The sequence below is a fragment of the Liolophura sinensis genome, chromosome 10 (genome assembly GCF_032854445.1).
Source record: "Liolophura sinensis isolate JHLJ2023 chromosome 10, CUHK_Ljap_v2, whole genome shotgun sequence".
Taxonomy (NCBI): Eukaryota; Metazoa; Mollusca; class Polyplacophora; order Chitonida; family Chitonidae; genus Liolophura; species Liolophura sinensis.
The window spans coordinates 34,165,275-34,184,249 of record NC_088304.1 but is presented as its reverse complement, the minus strand read 5'-3'; the positions used below and the strand labels follow the sequence as shown (position 1 = coordinate 34,184,249).

At 39.4% G+C, this 18,975-nt stretch overlaps 2 protein-coding genes across 2 annotated transcripts; both read right to left on the bottom strand.

Annotated features, from left to right (window-relative positions):
- Window positions 1–837: 837 nt before the first annotated feature.
- Window positions 838–4,472, bottom strand: LOC135476843 (glutamyl-tRNA(Gln) amidotransferase subunit C, mitochondrial-like). The gene is made up of 5 exons (XM_064756984.1): window positions 4,377–4,472; window positions 4,023–4,073; window positions 2,768–2,937; window positions 2,114–2,217; window positions 838–1,168 (listed from the first exon to the last, which is right to left on the bottom strand). Exons 1-5 carry the CDS (start codon window positions 4,467–4,469, stop codon window positions 1,116–1,118), a joined length of 471 nt encoding a protein of 156 aa, XP_064613054.1. The 5' UTR covers window positions 4,470–4,472; the 3' UTR covers window positions 838–1,115.
- A 9,412-nt stretch (window positions 4,473–13,884) lies between these two features.
- On the bottom strand, window positions 13,885–15,014 carry LOC135477146 (neuromedin-U receptor 2-like). Its single transcript, XM_064757301.1, has one exon. The coding sequence runs from the start codon at window positions 14,998–15,000 to the stop codon at window positions 13,885–13,887; it is 1,116 nt and encodes a 371-aa protein (XP_064613371.1). The 5' UTR covers window positions 15,001–15,014.
- Between the last annotated feature and the right edge of the window lie 3,961 nt (window positions 15,015–18,975).

Sequence of the window (18,975 nt, the reverse complement as noted above, 5' to 3'; positions counted from 1 at the left end):
ATATTCTTGAGTGCGGCGTAAAACACCAATCAAATCAATAAATAAATTTAACGAGATAAAACACACACAGCTATATATATAATAAGATACTCTCAGCCAACAGCACTGATATCCGTCTTAAAAAGTATTATGGTACGGAGTTCATCAGTCAGATCTTAGTTTATCGCCATTCCACGGTAACGTGCTAATAAATGTCTTACTTTTTGTGATGCGTGAAACAGCGTCTAAAGATTCGTACCCAGTAGACGACGTTGCTGTATCTGTAGTTTTCTACTCCACAAAATATTTCCTGCATAATATGTTCACCACGTTAATGTAATTATGTACCTGGTTTTTCGGCACAGCAGGATTCGTGGAGAACTACCCACTGCTTCTTAGTCCAGGATTCACTCTAATCATCGGCTGGATAGGTGGCCGTGGTAACACAACCCCCAGTGGCAAAGCCGAAGATATGCTTTCTTTTGATCAGCCTCCTCATACAACTAGGTATTTTAACGTAGTATGCAAGCCCGCGTCCATGCTAAAGGTTTGACAGATACTGGCGTGTTTAAAATATCATATTGATCAAAATAAATTATAACTGACTTACGCAACCAGCCCAAGCAAACGTATATAATTTTGCTACTTTTCTCCCTAAATTGCATTGCCTTCATTATCCATACGTGGGAAGAATGTATGAAAGATTTGATAACGGACATAGCAACGTAACACAGCCACAGCATTCTGGACGAACAGAGTTATCTCCCTGTATACACAAATCGGACTACACCACCTCACGAGTTACTTGGAGATGTGATTACTCAGTGTATGAAGGGAAATCAGGACATCATGTGCGAATAATAACTTCTTGGTTTTCATTACAAAACTGAAACCCATTTATCTGCATGAAGAATACATGTACATACTGAAAATGGGAAGTGATAAAAAATATTCTCTGGTTTCTATGCTTAAAACAGTGTTAATACTCCCACAACACAATCGCCGTTTTTTGTTATATTTTATCTTTTTCAGGCACAGGCGTCCCTGTCCATTATAACTGATATAGTTCTCTGGGCACTGGTCTTCGCACTTGTTAGCTGTACATTAGGGTCCCGGTATTTGCCTTCCCTCCAGCATTAAGCTGTTTTCACACCATATCCAGACTTCTTCTGTTTCAGAGGTATGTTTCCTACAAGAGATGGACATGGATTAAAAGCATTCGCTAAAATATAATCTTAATTCCTGATAGAACCCACACTGCCCATTGTCCTGAGCTGTCCTTGTTTACTGGCTGAGGGATTCTTCACTTAACATCATACTCACAATAACACTGTCAAAAAGTTATAATCACTTTATAATCAGCATTCCATATGTATTCAGAGGAATTTTATTTTACCACCATTTGGAAAAGTGACGAAATGGACTCAAGATGGAGCAAATCAGCCTTAAGATGTGGCAAAATGGTCTCAAGATGGGGCAAGGTGGACTCAAGATACAGCAAAAGTGGTCTCACAGTAGGGCATAGTCATCTCAAAGATGGAGCAAAGTGATCTCAGGATGGAGCAAAGTGGTCTCAAGGTGGGCAAAGTGGTTTCACAGTGGGGCATAGTCATCTCAAGGTTGGGCAAAGTGATCTCAGGATGGAACAAAGTGGTCTCAAGGTAAGCAAAGTGGTTTCACAATGGGGCAAAGTGATCTCACAATGGAGCAAAGTGGTCTTAATATGGACAAAGTGGTTTCACTCTGAGCAAAGTGGTCTCACGACGGAGCAAGGTGATCTCAGGGTAGGATAAAGTGGTCTCAAGTTTGGGCAAAGTGGGATGGGTAGAGTCACTGTGGCCTCAAGGTACATGATCACTGTAACATGTACATGGTAAAGTCTGCCCATGCTTGATAGAGCTGTCTCTAGATGTGTCAAACTGGTCAAAGGATGTGTCAAACTCTGTCCATGTTAGAAGAAGTCACAGCTGAAAAGGATGCGTTGTTTGGAACCATGTTGTGGAAGATTTGAGTTCCTCTTCAATTGCAATTGAATGCAATTTCTGATGCTGACATTATTTCACTAAATATACCACATCTGAACAAGTATTTTGATGTCAACGAGTATTCTACAGGGAAAGACGAACCACTTTACCTGGTGGAGCCACAAAATAGTCCTCTTCTGTTTTTGATGCATTTTCCAAAACTTCTTTCCTACAGTTGCCTTCTACTATGTCATCGCTTCTTAAATACAAATGTCTGAAGAAAACAGAAAAAAAAAGGATTCTGATATTCACCGTAAGTGAACTGACAACTGAAATAACTCTTGCCGCACAGATCTCAACATAAGGATTGATGACGTGGGAGGCTATTACTTCAGATGTAGTAAGAGACAAGTCAGGCTAAGGATTTATTTAGGTATATTTGATTGGTGTTTTATGCCGTGCTCAAGAATTTTTCACTTATACAAGGGTGGCTAGCATTATGGCGGGAGGAAACCTTGCTCTACACTAGAAAACTGCATTGCAGAACCATGTCCCAGACCAAGCAGAGATTTCAAACTGAAATATTAGTACCCTAATTCACAGTAAAATCGTCTCACGAACAGCAGGGCAACTTTGGTTACAAATTGTGCACATGACAAAATTGAGCTTGGCTTTGCCCGAAGGGTACAAGGGTATGACTTTATCAGTCCTCACACTGTAACGACTCAGATGGGAAAGATCAAATATTACAATACCAAACTGTTGTACTAATAACAGGTGCAGGTTTTCTAATACTTGTGCATGATTAAGTCATAGTTCAGTACCTGTTCTCCAGCACTGAGTCCATTGGCTCTACCCCGTCAACATTGACCATGAACAGCTGATTGGCAGCTCGTATGGCTTTGGACAGTCTCTCGACACCTGCCTGATTATTAAAGTTCACCAAAGACAGCCTCTCCAGGTGATTGATCAATTCCATGTCAATCTCCGGAACCTGAAAGGACAGAACTTTATCAAACTGGATATAATCACATAAGATTTATTTCTGCTGTACTGAGAATGTTTCACAAATATGAAGGTGGTTGGAAACACAAAACCATTCGTTTGTTGCTCTCAGACCTTCCCAAATATGGCCAGAGAGGAAAAGCCAGCATGAACCGCACTTGAACTCACAGTGACCGCACTGGTGAGAGATTCCAAGGTCTTCGTTCTTCGCTAGCACACTAACCACTAGGCCACGGTGGCCCCTTGATCATAAAGAATACCCATGTAGTCTGTAAACAGGCACCATACTAGATGATGCTAATATACGTGTACACTACCTGCACAAGCTTATGTTAAACTATTTCCAACGTTAGTCTCTAAGACGCTAATGGTTTATTACTTTTGTAAGATAAATACAGACTAGTAGTGTTTACTTATTCATTTGATTGGTGTTTTACACCATACTCAAGAAAATATCACTTATGCAGCTAGCATACTGGTAGGAGGAAACCGGGCAGATTCAAGGGAAAACCAATGACCATTCGCAAGTTGCTGTCAGATCATCCCATTTACGACTGGAGAGGAAGCCCGCATGAGATGGAGTTGAACTCACAGCGGCCGTATCAGTATGTATAAACTAACACAGCTAATTGAGACTGAGTATTCATTAACATGCCCTTAATTTCTGGTGAATTTATTTGCTTAGTTTCCTTGTATCTCATAGCTATTACATTCTTGTGAATGTAATTTCACTTACATGTATATGATGGATTTGCAGAGGAAAACAAGCAGCCTAGACCAAAGACTGTACCTCCTCAGGTACTGTTCTGTGACAAACATCCTGACTTAAATCCACAAGTATATAAGCAAGGGCTGGATTTTTGCAACCTCACTGCATATTAATGAGCTGGCAGGCTTACACCAGAAGTCAACAGTTCATAGTAAGAGTCATTTAGAAGGTAACACTGAAGTTGCTACAGGGTGAAAAAGTTCATGTACAGTTATAATATCAGAGGCCTGTCTCGTCGATATAAGGAGTGGGGGGTGAAAACGGGGCTCTTTTCATGTTTAGGTTTGACCAATGATTAAGATCACCTTTGGTAATTCCTCATCTCTAATTTCTTTCCAGCAACTTGTCCTGGGAACCTGAAATGTTATAAAAGTCACGTTTCATAAAATCTATAGCAAATTCAAATATATCTTTGAATCAGAAAAATGGAATTTTCACTGTAGTACTGTCCACTTCAATCAAAAGGAAACATTACGTCATAAATCTACATTATGATACAGATCACATTTTATTACCAATTTACCGCAACACATAACACTGCGTGTACATATCGATCTTAAATATCAAAGAACATTACATTTTAAAAATGATCAGTGTTTTGGATTCTGTAATATGTTGTAACAGTTGAACGTTCTCAACTTGTTTTAAACCTTTAATACCTTCACACTACTTGAGTATCTTAGGTTAGAACACTTAGCACACAGATCTAAAACAGGCTTTGAAAATCGTCTGCTGGCTTGCATCATGCTCATCCCGTCATCACATCAAGAACGACAACTCTGACGTGCGCGCCACAACAGCCGCCTCACATTATGCGCAAGGATTTTTATAAGACTAAAGAAAGTAAAATGACAAGTTAAATGCCCCTTATTTTATAAATATCATACAAAAATGTGTTGTAAAATGATAATTTGTGATATTACAAGCATATTTATAATTACGATTAGTTTTAAAAATCACGATATTGTAGATCTATTTTTTTGCGTTATAGTTTCCTTGTTTGTGAGTCAAAAGTCCTTCCTTCCGAATTACGATCGCACGTGTGAAATCATAACAGATCCACAGGTTGACAGTTGTTGGATGGTGTGGAAATTTTATACTAGATTTTTTACGTAGCTCTCGTTGATTTGTAGTCTGAATTATTTGTCAAACTACGTGGAAAACAATGAACAGCATAGGAAAAGACTGCCAAGAGCTAAAAGATGTGTATGACACTTGTTTCAATCATTGGTTTTCCGAAAAATTTCTGAAAGGTCACAAGGAAGACACGTGTGCCCCGCTGTTCAAAAGCTACCAGGAATGTGTTAAGGTAATGTGGAACAAGGAACCATATTGTCTGAAAATATGTGATTTACATTGGTTATGGAGATTTTTGTCATGGAGTCGTAGTACCATTGCCCTAGGTGACTAAGTTCGGTTTTCTATATTTGTACTTGCACGAGACTTTTTAATAACAAAGACAATCGGCCTGGACCTTCATTTAGTAAGGAATTAACATTGTAAGCATCAGGACTCCAACGACGCTATGCCAGTATAAGAAAACTAATTGGAGTCTTTCGGGTTTAGGCAGGGCCCCATTCACCCGAGTAGGAAGCTTTGTAAAGTGTCAGAAAACAGCCAGTTAATAACCTCTGCGGCCTGTCTAGGTACTCCTTTACAATGCTTAGGGTCCTACACCGCTAGCCAAGGATGGTGGGGTTAGGCATAGTTCACAGCCGAGGAGTCTTCCAGGTTAAAATATTGGTATTACAAACAACCTGGCATGGAGAAACAAATTAACCTGTGCTCCTCTGCCAATTTTCCCCCATTCTCTAGCCTTTATGACCAGTAAATCTAAGATAATTCACTGTTGTGACTTACTTGACAGGCTGTGTTGACATTGTGACATAATAACAGAGTTGTAGCTCCCCACGCATGCGTGGTTGACCTTTCAGACGTCCATCGACAACTCTCAAATCAATCGCCGCACATCTGCACACCCCAACTCGATGGGGCTGACCTGAATGAGGTCTGTGCTCACGGCACCCAAACTTACCTGCACCAAAGTATACAAGTTCTTTTTTTATGCCTTTTTGGATTGAATTAAGAATGTTGACATTGTTCTTGCAGATGGCAAGTGAAATGTAATAGTTTTCTTGAGGATTTCAATACCAAAACTCAGTTGCCTTTCAAACCCGAAAGACTGATAAAACCCTGAGCAGTTGATCAGTCTTAAGGTAAATATCCATCAATACTTCAGTAAGTTCAGCCTCGCTCACTTGAACTTCACAAATATGGCCGTCCATCATATACAAGACCATCTGGGTTCTTAGGACGTACATGTCCACCGTTTGCAATCGTGAGGCCCAGGAACCAGGAAAATGGCAGTCTGGTAGCCATGATAACTGTGAAAATGGACAAATGTGAGCTGTGACAGGTCGTCATCTGTGTATGTATGTATGTATCCACATAAAATTAAAACTCTGCAGAAAACAGTTGGGAGTTATAGCCCGGACAATCTGACAAGCATTACAACTGCGGAAATTGACAAATGTGAGTTGTGGGACATCGTTATCTGTGTATCAGCCAAATCATAAAACTCTCCATGGAATCCAATAGGAGATATAGCCCGGACACAAATACAGACAGACAGATGGACCAAATCGATATAACATGATACGTTCCGCCTAGTGACAGGCACGTAAAAAGCAAACTTCTTCATCCTGCACTATCTGGAAAGATCACTATAGTAAAGAATTAATTGCCATCACATGGTGCCTTGTAGAGTGAAGAGTATTTACAGTGAATATCAGAGAGTGAAAATGGGTCACCAACAAGCACAGACAACGCCTGGTTCTTCATCTTTACACAAACAAAATAAATTCATACATGTGGTAGACTAACAAAATGATTATACATGATTCACACAGGTGGTAGTGTTTCTCTTGTGTGATTTTGTTTGTTTGAATTAAACATTAATATCAGTTTAGTTTTCTCTTTTTTTGTTTCAGAAAGCCATTAAAGAAAAGCAAATTGATCTTTGGGAAATCGAGAAGGATGTATTGGGTACAGAACAGGACAAATTCAGCAGTCATGAACAAAAGCAGGGATGAATCAGTAATTTGCAGTTATCTGATGAGTTTGTCATGTGACAGGAATTGGCCATAATGAGTCTGGATTTAGCAATGCCTCAGGACGTGTCCATCAAATATATAATCAGGCAGCTGGAATGCGATTTTAAGGAGACTGTGAATGGTAATCTGACATAATCGTGAAGTTTCAAGTTTAACATATAGTGATGGTGACAAAATGTTGATGTTGAAAAGTATGTGTTTTGTACTTATAGAGGAATTTTATTTATACACATTTGTACATAATTAATAATGAGGAATATATTTTAATTTTAGTCAGCATACTGATGTGTATTAATGTTTCTCTACAGATCTCTGATAATTAGTGTCGTGTATATGTTACTCTATTCTTTACACTAAAGGCACCCTGTTCATCAAACTGAAGGTATTACCATGATCATATGAAGTTAAAGTCACAATACTCTTCGGCCGTTCATAGGAAGGTCTGCCAGCAACCTGCAGATGGTTCTGCAGATTTCCCCCAGGGTCTGCCTGATTTCCTCCCACCATAATGCTGGCAGGTGTAGTACAAGTGAAATATTCATGCATGCGGCATAAAACAGCAATCAAATAAATAAAATTAATAAATAAATCACAGTGCCTGTCTACAGTGTTTGTGGTAAGGTGATGCTGGCGTATGCAGTATGTTATAGTTATTTATATATGTATACATTTATGTGTATATATTCATTTTAAGAAGCAGGAAGTGCTGACACGGATATATTGATAATTCTTGGAGGAAGGTGTCTATTGTAGTAAGCAGCTACATAAGTAGTCTTTTGTAATAAAACATGTTGTACTTCAACAAAAAAACAACAACAACAAAAATTTTTGAACCTGTTGACAATTGTGAACTGTCATTAACATGTGTAAAGAATCGTTTATCCAATAAAACCTTGTGTTCAGGCCATATTTTAGTTGAACATAAATGATATGATTAAGTTAGTTTACATTTTCATGGCCTTGTTGTAGTTGTCTGACATCATGTATCGTTTGTGTCAGTATTATGTTTCATTCTTGTGGAAAATTCTGCTGAAAGTAGCCTCCAGTCATATCTGAAAGAGACATTATTACAGGTAGAAAACCGTTGGGAACAGATCGACCGATACGTGCGAGGTGAAAATAGATGCAAAATTGCGATGTTTTGCCTTTGAAAATCCTCTATAGTTTCTATTTTCGTATTTCGTAAGTGACAGAAATTAAATGTAATATCGTAATTCGTATATATCGTCTGCGTTTGGTGATATCATGTGTATTTGCGTGACATATTGGTGATTTGTGTTTGTCGTCTGCGTTTGGTGATACCATGTGTTTGCATGACCTATTGGTAACTCGTGTATATCGTCTTCGTTTGGTGATACCATGTGTATTTGCGTGACGTAATGTTGAACAAACATGTAATAGTGACGGAAATATTGTGTTTACATTAAATGCTCCCAGACTTGGGAAGGAGACTGTCATTTCACTATCGTTTAACCCTTGTACTAGCTGAACGCTTTGCAACTCGACGAGTTGTCCTCTCTAATTACGTTACACGGTACCATGAAATAAAATGTTAAGTCCATTTCATGCTAGCTTTCTGTCTGGCCGAACTTGGGAGGGTCTTCCAGCATCCTGTGCATTAGTCACGTTAGGTTTCGCGCTTTGGCTTCGGTTTGGGAACGTCCTTGGCCGAACAAAATTTTGCCAAAGCTAATGTCAGAGCAGTGTCGAACTGACATGTGGGTGGTCGTTGGCCGCCTCAGTAGACCTAGCAGTGAAATTTTCTTGACTACGGGGTAAAACACCATTCAGATAGGTCAATAAATGAAAGTGCAAAATGTAGTCCTAATGTAAAAAGCGTGAAGCCTGTATGGTGGTTAAAAATGCTAACTTTTTTCTGACTCTGGTAAGGCAAAAGTATTTCTGGAGACTTTCTAATTACTTATCATGTAAATAGAAGCTGCCCTTAAATGAGATTTTATGAACAACTGGAAGGATACAGGTAGCCTGGTAGGTTTGGGAAAATGCACTTCGTATTATTACACTATAATACATATATAATGTGATGGTAGGTAGTTCACCTCAAAACGGACAGAACGATAGCATTTCCTTTCTTTTCATCCGTCTAATGATCTTTGAATCGTCAAGCATGTATATTTGAAGGGTGGAGAGGCCTTTGACAACATTTACTGTAATTCAACGTGTCGAAAATTCTTTGAGAATAACCCAGCACTTGTATAAGAAGTGATAGAGTGATACCGTTGATATGATTAGTGTGATCAAATGTGGTTGAAACTGATGGCCAGACTCATTAAGCTTGGTTTTCAGGTTTTTGGTTTTACTGGAGGATATATAGAATGAAATCGGGATTGTGTTGGTACCATTTATAAATTAGATTTTAGTGCAAAGCGAGAACAATGATGTATTTGTAGATATAAGTAAGATAAATAAAGATACCTGGTTATATACAGTGCGTAAATTAATTGTACTTCTATTTAAGGTGGTTCTCGTGGCTTTGGAGTAGAAGAGGCTAACGGCGCTTCTGTGTGGTCTTCTGTGATGTTGGCTGGAGGTTCACATCAATATCGCCTTTATTACACCGGGAAAAGGTCTCCAGTAACTTGCCGAAGGTCGATGGTTTACTCTGAGCACTCCAGTTAAATACATCCACCTATAAAATATACTGATTGCCATTGTACATTTATAAAGTGAACAAACATTGAGTACGACGTTAAACACCGATCCTAAAAATTTAAATGAGAAGCACAACGTTAATTTTTTCGTTAGAACATGTAACATACCTGAATTTGACTTTATTACCAGGTGAGGCACATCCGGCTACTCTGATCCCTGATAGTTTATCTGCTGAAAGTGTTATTGGCAACATGATTGATTATACTTCCGTTTTTATAGGTTATTGTATCTCTGCTGTTAAAGAAGGTTAGGTTTTTGGAAGCGTTTATTAATCTGCCTGCATTACCCTGTGTCGGCAACACTGCGGTGGAGTTTCAATCTCGAGAGTGCATGCCGTCCAGTGAATTTAACTTTCAATTTGATTGGTGCTTGATCTGTAAGGCATACGCAGCGCGGGTTCAAACCCGGCCTTGGACAGAAAATTTGTAGATTACCTCGCTTCCAGATCTTGTGTGACCTTGGTGACAATAATCGGTCGATGACGCTTGTGTGGCCGTCTAACGTCCATTAGCCAATATGGTGTGCACATCTGTAAGTCACATGTAAGAATGTTTGTCACTAACTTACCAAAGGTCGGTGGTATACACCTAGTACACAGTATCCTCCACCCGTAAAATTGATCGCCATCGGGTAAGCGAAATAGCCGTGAATATGGTATTATGAAGCAGCCAAATAATTCAATAAATCATTGCATTTATTTTTACCTAGTTCTGCTTGGGCAGTATTGCTACGATTTTTTGCCAGCTCACACATCTTTTTGAATTTTTTGAACATTCTGAAGTAGCTGTCGGATACAAATTACATTTCCAGAAATATATTTTCTTGAAAGATGAAAGAAACTCATCAATATAAATGGATGCCATAGGTTTTTTGGCATTTTATGTCACACAACACAGTGATTTCGGCTGCGTTTGACCCAAGTGCAAAACGCCTTATACGCCACTAAGAGTCATTTTTTTCACATTCCATGAATATATCAAGTTTCGTCCGTTATTAGTGAATTGTCATTAATGGTAGGCCTATTTTCACTAACGAATCACTTTAAGATTACACTTTAGAGCGTTAGTTCACATCCATTTTTGGGGGTTTTTTGTAGGCCTAGGCTCACTGTTCGTAAGGTCTTTGGTGATGATAAGCCGGGGACAGTGCTCGATTGTATGGCAGTTTGAACAATCTTACATTCGTTGAGGGCCACTGGATTATCTTTCACCAAGAACGAATATGGGCTGCAAGTCTTTGTGGAACAATGTCACATGGTCAATATAACTTGACAAAGGCCCATTATAATAGTGGAAACACTCCATATTCCTCCGTCCATAAGAGAACAAAGGACCTGATACGGCAAGGTGGAGAATCGACTCCAGACAGGTACGATAAGAAAGTGCAAATTTGAAATCCCAGCACAATTCTGTAAATTTCCGAATCCGATCTATAAAACTTGGTGGAAGCGCCCATAAAAGATATATGGCCATAAAATAGATGGTTATTTAGTAATAACCCACCAAAAATGCAGTCTCGATCGAAAACGCCATTTTTCAGTTTTTTATATACTCTATGAAGATCGACGTTAACCAGAAATATATTTTTACTGAAACTACCACGTATGTATTTCTGTGTGCTGTCAAAGTTTCGTTTTGGCTAACGTTTGTTTTCATATATAAAACATAAACATTATAAAGCGATCACTTTTGTCATTTTAGTATTTAGCATGTTTAAATTCCGTATTTCTGCAGAAGCGTTTATGACTTCCTTCATCGTACAGTGAACGAATGATGTCACTTTGTAGAGCAGGTAGCACCTTTGAGAGAGAGTTCGAGTCTTAGTGGTTATCATTTCCATTCTTTTTGAAACATACCTTCGTGTAAGTAAAGACATAGGCCAACTCGTGTTGAATAAATGTTATCATGAATTACAATCGATAATGTAATATGTGCCAACCACAGCGAAATCATACGTGAATCTCGCCAGTGGTCGTCTACCATTAACCTGCCATGCCATGTGTAATATGTACCGGAATTATAAGGCTGGAAGATACATTTGTTACATATTTATTTCATTGGTGTTTGACGGAGTGCTCGAGAATTTTTCAGAAATTTGTATTTGTAATACAGTTATTTTCCCTACCATGCCCACTCTACAGTGTCTATTACAGAAAAAAAGATATTTCAGTGTGACTCGAGCTGGCTACGATTTTCCGATTTTATGACGTATACATCTCAAATGTGTACGGGTATAGATTCTCTTCGGTGCTTGTTTGAGCTTTATAGCTACACGCTTGCCGTATAACAACGAGGAATAAAACAGAGCTGAGACAAGAAGTGACTTTACGAACGCGTCACCAGCTGTCACAGCTACTGTCTGTTTCGCTCCTTGACTTGCACTAAAGTAAATAATCCTTTAATCTTGTAAGGTAATCAAGTGTAACAAAATGTATCTTATCACACTAAACTGGTGAAGGACGCCCATTTAATGTTAATTTTAGTTCAGTAAGCTTTTTATTATCATTGTAACCTGTTCTCGGCTGAGGTATATTGCCATGATTACGCACCATGGGACTTACCATGATTAATTGGTTCAAAACGTGGCAGTTCAGTTATTTCATGATCGCTATGAAGCTGGTAGATGTTTGCAGAGGAATTCAAAAATAATATGTATGTACGGCCGTACATGGGAAGGTGTTATAGCAACCTGCGGATGGTCGTGGGTTTCCCCCGGGCTCTATCTGGTTTCCTCCCACCATAATGCTGGCAGCGGTCGTATAAGTGAAATATTCTTGAGTACGGCGTAAAACGCAAATCTAATAAAAAACTAAATGTATGTATATACAAAGCATAAGGTATCAGTATAAGGAATTACTTTGACAATATTTATTGTCAGAAACACTCTGGTGTTGGCGTTTCTGCGACAATAACAAAACCAGATATCTGAAAGAGGAACATTCTGATTTTGAATAGTTTAAATTTTAATGAGTTTATATTTGAGAACTTTTTAAAGTGATCAATTAAAATTTCATGTGTACAGAAGATTCTGAGCGATGATGACACGGCACCACTTCAACACGTCGGTGGCCTGGAGGTGTTGCAATAATATAACAATTTCAGAGAATATTCCTCCCTCCAATGTCTCTACATAGTTTGGTTACTTGATGTCTAAAATATGCCTTCCACTTTTTTATCATAAAGATGTTTATTGGACAGTTCTATGTCCGGCTGCGGTAGACCCGGGGTTCAATCCCGAATCGACTCATATACCTATAAGACTTTAACATCGATAAACTTGGTGCTACCTCTCTTGGCGCTCAGCGTAAGAGAAATAGGCCAAGTGCTGGTCAGCCTGATGTCAGTATAATTTGACTAGTTGGGAGCGAGACAAGTGTCTTCGGAACAGCGTTCCATTGAGGCCGCACAATAAATATGTCAGCCTTGTGTCCGACTTGCAACAAGCAAACACCACCCAGACATCACGAGCGAGATAATGATGGGAAAATGCAACGTTAAATCCCAAGAAAACATGCAAACATTCTGAATTTCAAACACCGAAATGACTATCTAGAGACTAGTGAAAATACTGGCTCGAGTGAAAGTCGAACTCACACCTCAGGATGTCCAGCCCCTGGCTACCAAGCCAGATGGGAATGGTTATATTCCTTAAGTGAAATAGTTATTTCGGTGTATGTATATACATAGTGATGTATTCTCTAATGGTGAGGACAGAACATGCTAAATATTACCCAGAAATATTCCGGCGATAAACAGGCCTAAGTAGAGCATATCCATATACCCGTTGTGACAAATGTATGTCCAGGGTTGCTCTAGTGCTTCAGACCAAAGATCGTTGTGTTTAAGGTCTAGCTACCAACGTGTTACCGACGTGTAACAATCTTTGTGCTCCACATCCGTTCAGAGACAAAGTCTGTACCCTTGGCAGCTCAGACACGCGTATTGTTACCACGGATGTGATTTGCATGAGGTTGACTGTTTATGGGAAATAATGACGTGGACAACATTCCTTAGTATTGTGAAGACTATAGTGCAACGCCCACTGGAAAGATTCCTCTCTTACCCAAAGCTCACACAATGTGAGCTGTCGTATTTGCGATATCCAACTATAGACGCTTCGCTTTAGTCAGAAACAAACACAGAATTTGACAAGTGGGATGACAAATGGACAAGTTTACTTCATAGCCCACGTTCAGAAGGCGAATGTTACAGTCGCATGTCGAATCCGACCAGTGGATCTGGCTACCATACCTTATGAGCGCGGCATTACGAAAATATAGTCAGCGGTATGTGTAAGATGAAATATACTCAAACACCATGAGCCATGCATTTTAAACCATGAAGTAACAACTTAACACAAATGTTAAATGTACATACTACAACTATCTATATTTATTGCATCCTAGAGTGCAGCTGAGCAAGACATTCCGGCTTCTCAGTCGGAACTGTCTGTTCATCAGAGCGTATATGATGGGGTTGACTGAACTGTTAATGAAGTATGAGCGTAGACAGAAGTTAACTATCAGCTGTTCAGAAGGGGATCGCGTGAACTCAAAGTCTGGAATTGTATGCCTGAGAACCATAACGATCAGATAAGGCAGGAAACTGAGCACGAAAACTAAGGTGATGACGAACAACATCCACGTTGTCTTGGTGGTGTGGCGCAAAGCCTTAGAGAACCGTCTGGTGAGCGTCGGCTTTCGGACGGCCACAGTCTTTACAGTCACCGCTCCGCTGGTGACGGACAGGGAGCTGATGGCCGGCGTCAGTGCCCCCTGGGTGGGCTTCCGCTTCTTGAGGTGGTAAAGCCGGGTGCCAATGAGAGTGTAGAGTACAATGAGGATGACAAGACCGACGACAAACAGAGAGAGCAGGAAACCGTAATAGATAATCGGGTAGAACGTGTTCGAGACATTGTCACTGGTAGAGCAATCCGTGCCAACAACATCTAAATGTTTCGTCTGGACTGCCCGGATTCCGAAAAGCAAGACGGCCGGCCAAGAGCAAAAGGCTCCAAGGCAAGTCGCTCCAATGCACATACGGCGTATGACTCTACCGCTCAGCTGTCTCCTGATGGGGCGACACACCTTGAAGAAGCGATCGAAGGCGACGCAGACCAGCACGGTTCCGGACGCGATGGAAGTAGCAAAGGTGGTGAATCGAAGAAGGCGACATGCGACGATATCGTCGAAGGTGTAAGGAAAGCGCAAGTCGACGATTTCCACAACCATTCCAACGACACAGCAGGTAAGGTCTAGCACCGCCAGCGTCAGGATGAAAATTCGTGATGTGCTTCGGTAAGGTTTGTTGTAAAATACGTAGCACACCAGCAGGTTGCCTGTCGTCCCCACCACCATTAACAGTGCCATGTACACAATGACGGGCAGGTACAGCAATGCCTGTTCTTCGTTCAACTCCATCAGCAAAGCATCACGGGAAGGGCTCGTGCGCAGGGTAACGCGCGTTATGTTCCCCATGATCCACAGGTCTGGATCCATGGTTAATACTTCAAGATTTCTGAAATGCGAAACAAACATACCAGTATAGGATAGGTTTTGCGAAACAAACATACGAGTATAGGACAGATTTGGGAACCAAACGATTTTGGTTTATGTGGCTCCATTCAAGTATTTAATATGACCTGTTACTGGTCAGAGCACATGATCAACAAAGCGAATACCATGATGCTAAAATATTGTCCTGAAAGATTTTATTTTGTACCATTTATTTGATCTTTATTCCCATTGTCCCTCTGTTTTCTCGGGGCATTTGTGTCAATAAATAGTTCACTCTTCTTTCGTCTTTCATGAAGTTCACCATTTTCCTTACACCAGTATAACCTATATCAAATGTGGGAGAGTTTACCACTACGGCTAGTCTTGGACACTCCAGTTCCTTCCATGCGCCCATGAAACTTCCCTCTATGCTATAAGTGATAAGGTTAACACTAATCAAATAAATATTCGATTGGAGTACCCGAAGTAAACCACCCACCTTAGTATGTAACAGGCGAACTTCCCTGTGTCATCTGGTTCGCGGAGAGTTTATTTATTTATTTTTTTTATTCATTTTTTATTTCCTTTTTTATTCATTTCTTTATTTGATTGGCGTTTTACGCCATACACAAGAACACATATACGACGCCGTCCAGCTTTATGGTGGGAGGAAGGCTGCAACTTTAAGGGTGGAGAAAACATAAAAATGACGTAAAGTTCAGATTAAAACGTGCGAAAAGTTATCACAAAGCTAAATGTGATCTTCAATATTTTTTCCAATGTATCCTTAAGGAGAAAAAGACACTTGAAAATAATTTTTGTATGGTGGGTATTTGGGACCACCTTTTGGCATTTATAGTCTTTGTTTAATGTCATAAAGGAGGATGTAACACAGGTTTAATAAATATTTTGCACTAGAATTTGTACTTTTCAGCTAATAAATGTATTAAACCTCAACTTCGATCATATTTATATTTTTAATATGTTCATAAATATTATCATAATTAGGTTAAATGCATATGTTTCAATATAAACAACAAATTTACATTCAAATAAATTTATTACACAAGCATCACATCCTTATTTAGAACATTATTATGCAACAAAGGTAAATACCAAAAGTTGGCCCCAAATACCCACCATACAAAAATATTTTCAAATAACCTTTTCTCTTGAAAAAAAAATCCAAAAAAATATTAAAGGTCATATATGCAAATAAGTTTTGACGTTCTTTCATCTGGTTTTGACATCATTTTTATGTTTTCTTCTCCTTTAAGTCTTCTAGCTTCCCTACCCACAAACCTGACTGCCGTAATACAAGTGAATATTCTTAAGAATATGTCTGTATACTTGAGGTTTACCGCCGTACCTTAGAATTTTTCATTTAATCTGTCATTAAGACGAGGAGTCATTAAGTATGTATATATACCATGTCTCCTTGTTGCAGGTGGAGTCCATACTGCCAAACTGCTGCCGCCACTAAAAGTACCATGCCGAAGACACAAGACGTAACACCCACCCAGTCACATAATATTGACACCTGGACAACCAGTCCTGACTTCCTTGCTCGATCCTCTTAGTGCTGAGCGCCAAGCGAGGCAGCAGCAAGTGTCATTTTTAAAGTCCGCACCATAGTAATGTGACAGCTTGTAATGTCAAACGTAATAATACGCTACAGGCGTATACTTCTCAATAACTATAGCTCGATATGGGAAAGATGCTGAGCGGACATGTGTCCAATGTTTTTAGTCCCATTTCTCAATCATTTTCACCTGTAACTTTAGTTACATGTATGTAAGACTGACAACTCCAAAAAAAAGTAGTCAACCTCACCAAAAATCTTTGAGATTTGAACTCTAGACACTCCAGTTTATTGTTTCCGAATGATGCACGCCTAAATTTCACATGGATAGTTCGGTAAACTGGTATAACCTCGGAATGGTACATTGTATGTATATGCATAATCAAATGCGACCCCTGTGAGTTCAAATCTAACTCACACTGGCTTTCTTCCCAATCTTGCGAGGGAAGGTCTTGCAGCAAAGAGGCTCTGCCCACTTTCCTACCCACCATAATATATATATATATATATATATATATATATATATATATATATATATATATATATATATATATATATATATATATATGTCTCCCACAAAACAATGCAGATTTCATGCCATTCCACATTCCAATTGCAGGAATTTGTTTCGATATCATTATATAACATTAGCAATTGAAACAGTTACAGTAACAATGGATATTTAATATTTTGCGGTGAATATTTTGAAACACAGATGTCATTTCCACGCCATGTGGGTGTCACGATGATCAGCTTAGTGTATAAAAGTTTGTCGGAAAAGTTAGTAAAAGTTAGTTCCGGCCGCACGTGGCAAAAAATCTTGCAGCAACCTGCGGGTGGTCGCGAGTTTCTCTCCATCTGTGCCCGGTTTCCTCTCATCATAATGCTGGCTGCCGTCGTATGAGTGAAATATTTTTTTGAGTATGGCGTAAAACGCCGATCAAATAAATATACAGTACTCACAATTTTAGTCAAGATATAGTGCATGTCAACACAGTATGTATACCCTGAATGCACGTACATGTATTAAGACCATATTGGCCTTGCAACAATCTGCAGATGGTGGCGTGTTTCCTCCCACCATAATGCTGACCGCCGACATATAAGTGAAATATTCTGGACTAAGACGTAAAACACCAGTCAAATAAATAAATAAAAGTCATACCGTGCATCATCTGAGGTCTGATTTTCGTGCATGGGCAATCAATAATATGAGTCAATAAGTTTTACAAGTGGTACATACATATACCCAAGACGGCAGGTCCGATCCGGTCGACATAAACTTCATGTAAGACGAAACTATGCTTATTGTGCAGAATAATTTTCTTACGATACTCACCAATAAAATGGGTACATCTCAAAAAATGGGTACACCTCAAAAATACCATGATTTCTATCATTTCGTTTTCCTGCAAGTCATGCACTGTTCTGTATAGGCCACATGTTACAGCTCATGTACCGCAAGGATATACTGTGCCTGGATAGCCTACACTGGAGTCGTAAATCTGACCAATCTTAAGGCAAGAAGGGACTTGAGTAAAAGATGATTTATTGCCTACTGTTCGATAAATGCCCTCAGTATACATGTACACTTACTTGAGCAACTAAATAGTCTCAATTAGATCTGTTATTATACAACTTCTGTTGTGAAAACCAAACAAACACTAGCTACCCTCCACGTGAACTTTTGTGGCTGATTTTTAAGCTTCATTTAAACCCTAATTACACATCTGGAGACTGTATATGAGGATTATGTGTCATAGCGTTTAGCCTAATGGGGCAAAGGTTGGTAAATGCGGGTGCTCCTAATGGGCGCAGGCACTTCCTGTAATTGTTGACGCCCGGTTCATTCATATATGGGCATGAGGACTGTGGTTAAAATAATCACTGCGCTGCCCCTGTAAAAACACATACCGGTATGCCCATAGGGAACTATAGCCACTGTAGTAAAACATGTTTATATAAGCAATTATAATAGAGCCTATTACGGTGATAAACGTTTCCTTATTAAGAACAGTGTAGGCTTATGCATGATAATTACGAATTCCAAATTGTAAATACGTATTTCCATTTCTACAGATAAGTTTCTTGTAGAAGAGGTAGTACTAGCTGTGCATGTGATAAGCTTCACGTGCCATATAACTCTAAAAGACACAAGGCGATACGCACATGATTCAGTATGTCAGGTTTTCTAAAATCATTTGAAGATTCTTGAAAGTGGTTTAAATAAAACGAAGTTCTGAATAATGTGTCTCCGTGCGTTGTTTGTTGGAGTAGCCACAGTACACTTAGACAAAATACACATAAATACATACATGTTGTTGTTGGCCTGGCCAGAAATGAGGTCCGCATGGGATGTTCGTCCACAAAAATTTCCCAAGCTAAACTGCGATAAA